This window comes from Zea mays, chromosome 7, assembly GCF_902167145.1.
Source record: "Zea mays cultivar B73 chromosome 7, Zm-B73-REFERENCE-NAM-5.0, whole genome shotgun sequence".
Taxonomy (NCBI): Eukaryota; Viridiplantae; Streptophyta; class Magnoliopsida; order Poales; family Poaceae; genus Zea; species Zea mays.
The window spans coordinates 179,942,716-179,953,518 of record NC_050102.1 but is presented as its reverse complement, the minus strand read 5'-3'; the positions used below and the strand labels follow the sequence as shown (position 1 = coordinate 179,953,518).

Here is a 10,803-nt window from a genome sequence, read left to right as displayed (position 1 = left end):
GTTTCCTACATTATATAAGCTAAATTACTGTGAAAGGATAGGGTGGTAAAATATCATTTTATAATCATAAATAAGCTAACATAAGCTACAGAATAATAGCTTATTTCGGTTTATTTGTGACCCCAAAGTAATATTTTACACTTTTACCCTTTCATCATAATTTAACTTATATAATCTAAGAGGTAAACAAACACACCCTTAGTGGTTACAATAAATTATGTTGCCTGCCACAAACATAAAAAAAAAACTTTCATAACTGTTTAAAGCAACTGTACATTTTGCAGGCATAATGATTGTAAACATGCATTCATGTAATGTTGCAGCTTCTTCAGAGTAAGATAAGAACTTAGGAAAAAAACAATAGTGCAGGCTTCTGTGCTTCTTAGATGCTGCTTGGTTCACAAAATGTAATATAAATGGCAACAATAATAATTTGCACTCGAGAATTAGTGGTAACAAGTTTGAATATGCTAGTATCAATTCCTAGTATGGTATACAATTACAATTTGACATGTTATCAATTACCCATCACATTACAAAATATGTAAATCAAACAACATCTCAATGTAACGCTTGACTTGAACAATACTACAATTATGAATTGACAGCATCTAAGAGAAGCTTGGAGTTTGGAAACAAAGATGCCGGAGCATGGTTTTCATCGTAGTGTTGATCCACAAGCTTCCTCGGAACTATATTTCCGCAATGTTCGCACTTTTGAAGGTTCCTAGCGTAGTGCGCGCTGTGCAATGCAATGTTTGAAGATGGAATCTCCCGCTGACTGCAGAATAAGCAGAGAAATATGGTTAATTATCAACGTACTTAACCGCAACTAAGGACTAGTCTGAGTACTCTATTTTTAGAGGGTTTCTTACTTTTACGAGGAAAAATAAACTAATTTATCTTGGAAAATAGAAATTCTATAGAAAAATAAGGTTAAGGTTCCAAACTAGCTCTAGGTAAAAAAACATGGGGGAGAACCACAGTTAATAACGCAACAGCGCGACTAAAAACAATACCCCAGACAGTGTGGTAGCTGATGCGATACTGGTAAAACTGATTATGTGTGTACACGTAACGTGACTGATCGTTGGACAATTTTCCGAAGGTAATCCACAGAGCAACGGTACCACTGAGCATGCATGCGGAAAAAAAAATCAGTATCGTAAATATGCAGCGGTTGACGACCCAAAGTCTCATCCCGTCGTGTGTTGGCGTGGCGGAGGCGAACGAAGGAATCGACCGGCGGCGGGTAAACGCAGACGCCGGGAAGGCGAGGGAAGAGCGTTACCAGTGCGGGCAGGTGGAGATGGAGATGGCGGGGTCGGAGTCCGCGGCCGCCATGGATCGGTGATCGGAGGTCCTCCGCGGAGATCCACGTCTCGCCTGTGCCGAGTCGAGCAATTTCGGGGCGGCGATGGTGCGGAGCGGAGCAGAGGACGGGGGGCAAGGGGAGAGAGGTTGGAGACTTGGAGCCTGGAGGCGCTAGAAACGGAATAGGACGATTTACTAGGAGGCCGAGGAGAGAGAGAGAAAGGGGCCCTCTCTCCTGTTCGTGTCGGACTGTCGGGGGAGGCTCGGAGACGAGGCCCACCTGTCGGCACCTAGTAAATGCTGCTCGGTTTGGAAGAGCGCGGTTTGGGCTCTTGTTGGAGCTGAACGGGCTACTTTGTTGGGCTTCCTGGGCTACAGAATACAGTACTGTGTCAGTGGACTGCAGAGATTTTGGTTTGCATCTGGTCTACACGATTCCCCCCCCCCCCCCCCCCCCTGAGTTCAGGGAAACAGGACGCAGAGACAGAGAGAGCGCACTTGGATAGGCACCGTACGAATCTCAAGGCCGGTATCATCACCAGACACCCATCAGTCTTGATTTTTCTCATCCGGCCAACTTGTCCCACACTGCACCTCGCCACTTTACCTCGGGCTTGGAGACGAACGAAGCCACCACACGTCGGGATGCGCGTGCGCCCGAATCCATATCCGATGCCCTCTCCCCGGCGTCGACGCCGACGTCGACATCGAACGGGCAGCTTCTCCTTCCCGAGAAATTCAACCGAACGGCATGGCGTGCGTGCGAATCTTCCGCCGGACGACGACGGCCGGAGACGGGCAGACGGCGAACGCGCGGGCGCACGGCCGCACGCACGCACGCGTCGGGGGAAGCTGACGCGCCGCCCACCGTCACCGATCCTCCTCGGATAGTCGGATGGAAATGGATGGCGAGATCTCCACTCACTCCTCGACCTTTTATGGTCCTCTCCTCGTCCGCGTGCGCGCGTTTCTTTTGAGCGCTTACGCCCTATCTATCTAGTACGTGCCACGACCGATGACGACGACGACCACCACGATTTTATAATAGGCCATATATCCTATACATACGAGATTTTCATGCACAAACTTTGGTACATATGAACCGACAAAGTTTTACAAAAATATATACATATTCTTTCCATTCTACTCTAATTATATACAAACTTTTAAGTTCAAAATAGTTATGTTTTAGCTGTAATAAAAAAAAAAGAGAACATTTTAGCCAATTTTCAATTTAAACTTGCCAATTTTTTATCTTTTTATTACGTTTATAATGAATTTGAGCTTAAAATTTTATATAGAACTAAATTAGGATTAAAAGAATATGTATGAGTTTTTTTAGAATTTTTCTGAACTATATTAGTTTATATACATCTATGTTCCTTTATAATAATCTCTCGAGGCCTTTCTAGTGGGCAAATGGTTTCCCAACTTTCCCAGGTCACCAAAGCCCAAACGGAAATGGATGGACCATGACAAACACTGTTGCGTGAGTGACTGACTGACTGTCGTTGTTGGCAGCGGCAGCAAGCTGTTCCGTTGCGGCGATAGGTGGTGGTGCGGTTGATGCATCGCCGTGGTACTGTGCGTGCCGTTAGGGGGCCGTCCATGCCAGAGCCAGCCAGCCAGCACACCCCCGATGGGTGGCGGCGCTTTACGGCCACTGCTAGCAGGCTTTTGTTGACGCTTAACCAAAGCTGATTAGTCTGTTCCAACAAACCCATACAGCCTGGCGGGAAAAAAAAAACCCAACCTACACGGAACTACAAGGCTGTGGCGGCGACTGGCCGCGTGAGGAAGCCGTTCCGAGCCTTCGTCGTCCTGCAACTGGCAACTGCAATGCAAGCACCGACTTGTCGTCTGGTTCATTCAGAGTTCACGTCTCATCATCATCAGATAATGAACACAGCAAAACCGTGACCCTCTTTGTTGGACGCTGCATTGCGTATGTTTAATGTAACTGGATCTTGTGTTGAGTTATGTATGTATGCATGTACATGCACAGCAAGGTCTGGGTGTTTTCTTTTTACCATGGATGGATCACAGGTACAGGACGACGACGACACAGAAACTAATGCAAAGAATTGTCAGTTCAAGTCAGTGTATAATAGCCGAAGGAAAAAAAATGAGAGAATGGGTAGGAATGAAAACTATAGCACAGCACAGGTTCAGAGCAGAGAGCAGAGGAGGAGATGAGTCCATTGAGATGGTGGCGGTTGGTTAATCGAGACTCGAGACCGACTAAACCTAGCTGTCCGACGGCATCACTCGGCCGCTCTCGGCCGCCGCCGCCGGCCGCCGGCCGCGGCCAGGTACCGGTGCGCCGCGACGAGCTCCTCCCGGAAGCGGGCAAGGTCCAGCCGCACGTTCTGCCGGTCCAGGTACACCTTCTTGGTCACGTCCCAGCCGCGCTGCGCGACGCCGGCGGGGTCCGTCAGCACGGGGTCGCCCGTGGGGTACTCGCGGGACAGCGAGCTCTCCTCGGGGAGGATCTTGTAGCCGACGTAGCGCAGCCCCATCCGCGCCGCGGGGTCGCCGTAGTAGGCGCCGGCGGCCCAGTCCGTGCCCAGCGGCACCACCTGGATGAACACCTTCCCGGGCCGCATGAACAGGAAGTGCGTCATGGCGGCGCCGTGCACCCCGACCATCGCGTCGCTGGCGTTCAGCTCCCGGTATATCTTGCACAGCTCCGTGGTGCGGTCGGGGCGGATCACGCGCACGTCGAACCCGACGTCCGCCGCCAGCGCCGCCACGTCCGCCTCGTTCTCGATCACGCGGGACCCCGTCCGCGACACGATCACCAGCCTGGGCCGCCGCTCGGCCTCGGCCTCGCGGGGACCTGCAGGAGGCGCGCGGGGGACCAAGGCGCCGCCGCGGTGGTGGCGGTGCGGGCGCCTGCGCGCCGCGCGCCGCTCCAGGCGCTCCAGGAACTCGATGCGGCCGCGGTACGCGTCGTCCAGGAACCTGCGGAAGTCGCCGATGCCCCGGCGCTCGGGCGTCCGCGCCGGGTCCACGGTCAGCTCGCCGTGGATGCGCAGCCCGGCGATCACCTCGGGGAAGCAGTGCACGCGGCGGTCGGCGCTGAAGTCGATCGGCGGGAACTCCGACAGCTGGGACACCACGTCGCCGTACTTGGTCATCCACCAGTCGTGGTACTCGAGGATCACCAGCGCCACGCGCCGCCGGAGGTGGCGCGCCGTCACGAAGAGCGGCAGGATGCCGTCGTTGAACTCGTGGTACACGTTCCCCGTGTACCCGCCGGTGGAGAACACCACGGCCGGTACGTCGTGGCGCACGTCGCACCGCGCGGCGTCGCCGGGGGCCACGCGGCGCAGCCGCACCTCGTCGATCGTCGCCATCACGTTCGCCTCCCACTTGCGCGTGTACGGCCGTATCCGCTCCCCCGGCGTCGAGTTGCCGGTGGACACGAGCTGGAACGACGCGCTGGCCGAGTGCATGCGCAAGTCCCCCCTCGCGAAGCAGATGTCCGCGCGCTCCGACGTGCGGTCGCAGCAGAGGCTGTTGTTCCCCACGGCCGAGCACGGCCCGGACACCCCGCCGCGCGCGGCCGTGGCCGCCGCCGCCGCGCCGCCTTCATCGCTATGCACGAAGGAGAGGAAGGACACGGGCGCCACGAACAGCGTCCCCACGCAGAGGAAGGAGAGCAGGAGCATGGCCAAGAAGCGCCGCACGCCGAGCGCCCTGGGTTGCACCGTCTTGCCGCTCTTGCCACCGCCGCCGCTGCCGTAGTCCTGGTAGTAGTACATGACCCGCCGCCCGACGCCCTTGGGCTGCGACACTTTGCATGCCACCTCCTGCTCCGTCTCGCCCTTCCTGAACTGCAAGATGTAGATTCTGTGTTGCTGTTGCTGCACCATGGCCGTCGCCAGAGAGAGAGAGAGAGAGAGAGAAGGCCTCCCGGTCTCGGATGACTATGAGCAGAAGAGGAGAGGGGGGTATAAATGGCTCAGCTTTAGCAGAAGAGTATAGGAAACTATTGGCGGTTAGAGGTTGGCGGATGACTATGCTATGTCACGGAAAACGCAGCCAACAGTGATGGAACAAACATCTCTTTGAGGTGCATCCAGTGGGTCCTCTGATTGCCACCTAAATTAAAATTAAAACGCGCAATATATTTCTTATATAACGACAATCATTCACTCTAGATAAATGAATCAACCCAGTTCTCTTATTTCACATCATAAAAATTAAGCCAAGACTAGCCTCAGCTGTTTGCAGTCGTATCTGATTGAAATATATATCGCTGCACTCATTTCTTGAGAAGACATATCTACGGATAATATTATGGCATGTAAAATTTATTGTCAAGTGCTTGTGTATATAGTTTTTTTTTACGAATTGGACATGAAAGTTCCTGATTATATTAGGAAAACAAAGAACGCAAATTAGGTAGTTTAATAACCAACGAGGGTGTAACAACCAAAAACAACAACTAGAGCTAACAATTAAAAGTAAAAACCAACAAACGACGGTCGGTTAGATTGAGACATCAACACGCGCCGTACGCCCGTACAACACCGACGCACTACCGACATATAGCCTCTTTTCCGAATGAATACAATTCTGTTTAGCAACTTTTAACGGTCATTTACAAGGGAAGCATTGGGACGTACTACGGGGGTTGTTGCCAACGTACAAACCGGTAACGACATGCCAGGTCAGGGATGGTCGTGCAACTGTTTTTTTGGCGTGACGCCTGGTACGCCGACAATGATCTTGCTACAAGATACATGTATCTGCTCAACCACGTGAAGAACTTTGAGGTTCGTGTGAGGCATGTGAAGGAAGATGGCATCGCCTCCATGTTGGTGTCGCGCCTAACTGATCTTGAGGAAATAAACGCCCTAGTGTACTCCATCTCTCTAGTGGACGAGCCTAATGTCCGGCAGTGCTCTTTGGCACAACAAAGCTCCATAGAGGGTACAATTTTTCGACTGGTTGGTAGGAAAAGAAAAAAATGCAATGCAAAGTTAATCTGCTAACAAAAAGAATTGATGTCAGGTGAAGCTTGAAACAACGACACATGCCCTCTTTTGCTTTGAGTTCGCAAGGCGCTTCTAGGTGTGGCTTAGGATCGACGTCCCCGAGCACGATAAAGTTCTCCTGAGCAACCTCTTGCGTCCTCTGGACACTCCAGAGTTACACTTCAACGTTTTTGTGTTATTGTGTTGTTGGGAAACGTGGAAGAGAAAAACAAAGTTGTCTTTGATGGTGTTAGGCTCAGCCTGAGGGAATTCACAACCAGGATCAGGGTTGAAGCAATGTTGTGGAGCCAACGCCTAAAAACAACAAATCGCTGGGTGATTGATAAATGGTATTCCAAGCTTAATATGGCTAGGTGATACCTATGCTTCACCCCCTGTAACATCTCTTGTAAAACAATCCTGGGCCCTTTTCTAGGAAGGCTGAAAAACCTTCAATATATTTAGGTGGGGGACTCCCCCCCTTGACCATCTAAAAAATAGATCTTGAGTTACAAAAAGGAGAAACCATGATGTGTGGGATTTATTGCACATAGTATTCTCACTTTTTAAATAAAACACATACAACTAAGAAACTATTGCTTGTATATCGTATGTATATACTTAGAAACATTATGAATGGTTTTTGCATAATGTCTTTTGATACAATGCTCAGTAATTGACAACTCATGTATATGGGTCATTGAGGAAATAATGTAGCGAAGCCACCCTATTTCTAAGATATACATAGCAAAAGGCATCTAACCTAAATTAATAAATCATGAGCTACTCATATCACGCATGTAGAATGAATTAAGATTTATTTTATGGCTATATCTACACCATTACTAAAACAGACATAGCAACTAAGAAATACATCATGTGACGAAATACTAGGAGACTATTGCTTGTATCAGCACTTCTTATGACGAACAATGGTAAGCTATGGTGTTGCGTGGCATTTGTTATGATAGACACAATTCATGTTTATCTTGTGTCATACTATAGAGAAAGGCACGTATACAACTACAAATATTCTTTAAAAAGGAAAAAATGTTTTGTCTTATTTAGCAAATCAAGCTCTAGAAAATACGTGCAATTAACACCTTATATTTTGTGTCAATTATTATAACTTACCACCAAGTATAGACTCTATCCAAATAAATGCAATTAAGAAATCATGACGTGTGAGATTTCTTATACATATTATCCTCTCTTTGAAAAAAAACAAACATAGCTAAGAAATTATAGCGTGTATATTTTTTTTTGCGTAACGTATACTTATGCTTATGGCTTTATGGATGTGTTTTGATACAATGCCCGATCATGGACAACTCACATGTATATCTAAATAGTAGCTAGAGATAACTAAAATTTGGTTTAGAAAACTTGTTTTATCCTTTGGATATATAAGAAAAGACATTTATGCTAAATTAGTAGATCAAGATGTACACGGCAACACCCATGTTTCACATAGTAACAAGAACTAAAGATAGTGCTTTATGCAACCATGTTTCTTGGCACGCACCATTGCTAAAATAAGCATAGTATATGTCATGCAGAAATATACCATAACATGTACGCCTAACAATATCATGGTATATATCTTAAGGCAACAAATGGTAAGATAGTGTGTTGTGTGTCATTTGTTATGGTGGACAACTGGTATTTTTGTTTATCTTGTGTCATAGTGTTTAGCCACACGCAAGACATGTATACAACAAACTAGGGAGAGGATGATGATTATAAGAGACATTTTCTGTTATAATTATGCTACTACTTCTTTAAAGTTAAAAACAACAAGAAGTTATATGATGTGTAATGTGTCTGGCATGGCGTACAAAGAAAACTCACATTAGGTTAAGTTATTGTGGAATTTGAGTTAATAAATCATGCATCAATTATCATCCTTGTATAGTCTAGCATCATAGCAGCAATTTTATCAAAGAAACTATAAATTTAGTATCACAAAACAAGTGAAGCCATGTTCTCATTGTTTCCATCTAAGGATGATAAAACTCAAATCAGATCGACACAAGGGCATGCACCCTTTTAACATGACTTGCTTATCGAGGAGAACATAAAGGCAAGAAAGTATGATGTCAATAGCTAGCTGTGTACAATGCCTAACATACATTGTCGCTTCTTAACAACGAACACTGGAGTTTGAATCTCCCTTTATTTTACCTGTGTGTCGATGAGTCAGACTGCTCGGTTGTAGTGCATAGACAACTCACGTACATATATAAGCCAAGGCAGTAGTGAGGGCAGCTAGCTAGCAATGGCGGATGAAAAGTTGGCGTGGAGTGTGAGATCATTCTACCGCAGTCGTCGTCTATATACCTTGCGCTGCACACTTTACTTAGTTGTGCTATGTTGTACTCCTATGGATTCTACTTAGCTTGCTTGGAAGTAGTGAGGATGATGAGTGAATTAGTTTGAGTTGGCATATGCGATGCATGCCAGGCTGGAGGCTAGCTATTAGGTGGTTTGAACGTTGGGTCAGGGTCGGACTGGATCCATTTGGGATTATTATATTTTTGAGAGGTTACCAAGCCATATATCATGGTGTAGGATAGTAACTAGAGGTAGTAATGAATCGTGATCCAAATACTTATTCATAAAATAGTAGGACTCTAAATAAATTTTAGTTTAAAAATGAATAAAAATATGATTCGATCCTAATCCCATCCGATCCTTAAATGTTATAGTGTAAAATTTACAGCTCATTATAACCCCTACGAGTAACTAAGAAGGCTGCTCATAAGTAACATCGTGTTATTAGCATCACTAAGGGAGTGTTTGTTTGTTATTATAATCTGACCAGACTATATAGTCTAACAACTTTTGAACTAATAATTAGTTTAAAAGTTATTGGATTATATAGTTTGGTCAGATTACAATCTTAAACAAACACCCCCTAAATAGACATTGTGCTTCCTTCCTCCTAACATAGTTTCTCATTTTTTGTAGTCAATTATTTTTAGCTTTGACTAAATAAATATAAAAATATTAATAATTATATTACATGATTAGAATCATTATATAGATCTTCGAATCTATTTTTATAATAAGTTTAAAGATATCAATGTTGCTAATATCTTTTATAAATCCAATTAAATTTAAGAAACTTTAACCGATACGACAAATTATTCTGGGACGGGGTGAGTACGTGCATATGTTAATTTTAATGGTGGACTTAGCTTAGAAGTATATTTTGGCGTACTACTGAGACATATATATGGCAGTCAATTTTTAACTTGCATGAGAAAGTTCAGCTGAACCGTAAACACCTACTATACCTCGGTTTATAGTACGAGCAAGTAGTACTATTCTAAAGGATCATAAGTACCCACCAACTTACATATTGGTATAATAGTAGATAGTACAACGCTGCGCTACACCAATAACAAACTTAGTACGATGTTACACAGATAGCTGGCATGTTAAATTTGCAACCATCCGCTCTTGAGCAAATTTCATGCCACCTGCTTGTCACGTAGCCACAAAGTTAGTTAGGGGTTGTTTTGAAGCAAGGTTTATTCATAGTTCCCTATATAATATTATGGTATTTAAGAATACCGTAGTATTCTAAGACTAAAAGGTGTTTGGTTTAACTTTATGGAACATTGATTTGAATACCCCAGTACATATAACCAAAATTGCATGGTTTTAAAAGTACTGAAATTGCATGGTATTGCTGTCCAAAATTTTTAAACCATGGTATTGTTGTCAAATACAAGGGTAGATCATGGTATCTAAAAATTTTGGTAGCAAACAGGGCCAGTCTCTTTTCTATAGGTGTGTCAAAATAGCTGTCGTAGTTATTTGTTTTTTAAAATAATGGGATATGATCTAGACACTACAGGAAAACTAAGAAAAAATGTCGATCAGCTTAAGAACGTCAGTTTTTACATGCCGATGTTCTTAACTTTAAAAACGTAGGTTGTTTCTGCGGCCGATGTACATAAAATTAAGAACGTCAGTCTGGACTCTGACCGACGTTCTCAATCGATTTAAGAAACTGCACCCTCAGATTCTCTTTCCTTTCTCTCCTTTGTTCCTTTCTCGCCCGCCCCTTGCCGTCGTCGCGCCACCGCCACCGCACGCCAACCCTAGCCGCAGCAGCGCTCGTTTTCCTCGGCCGCAACCATGCCACCAAGGATGCGCTGCCACCGCGTCTCCCGCCCCATGTTGGTGTGCACGCGTCCGCCGCTGCGCCGCCACCGTGCGCCCCACGCCTGCGCCGGTGAGCTCCCGCTCCGCGCCATCGTCCGCCCGCGATGTCGCCATGCTTGTCCTTGTGACCCTCGTTGGTGAGATATTACCTTTGTCCCGATGTTTTTTTTGTCTGTCCTAGGTCAAGCAATGCTAAGTTTGACCAAATTATAGTAGAAAATAACAACATGTAGAACAACGAATTAGTATCATTAGATCAATTTTAAGACAAAATATAGACCTAGCAGTCTACCATTTGGAAAAAAGGCCACACATGTATTATTCATTA

General features: G+C 45.9%; 1 protein-coding gene and 1 pseudogene across 2 annotated transcripts; both read right to left on the bottom strand.

Moving 5' to 3' along the window:
- Positions 1-446: 446 nt before the first annotated feature.
- LOC100276467 (uncharacterized) lies at positions 447-2,327 on the bottom strand (annotated as a pseudogene). Its single transcript, NR_160775.1, has 2 exons — positions 1,922-2,327; positions 447-781 (listed from the first exon to the last, which is right to left on the bottom strand). The product of NR_160775.1 is annotated as an uncharacterized protein (transcript).
- A 986-nt stretch (positions 2,328-3,313) lies between these two features.
- Positions 3,314-5,259, bottom strand: LOC103633517 (Glycosyltransferase family 61 protein). Its single transcript, NM_001323014.1, has one exon. It carries the CDS (start codon positions 5,190-5,192, stop codon positions 3,579-3,581), a length of 1,614 nt encoding a protein of 537 aa, NP_001309943.1. The 5' UTR covers positions 5,193-5,259; the 3' UTR covers positions 3,314-3,578.
- Positions 5,260-10,803: the final 5,544 nt, after the last annotated feature.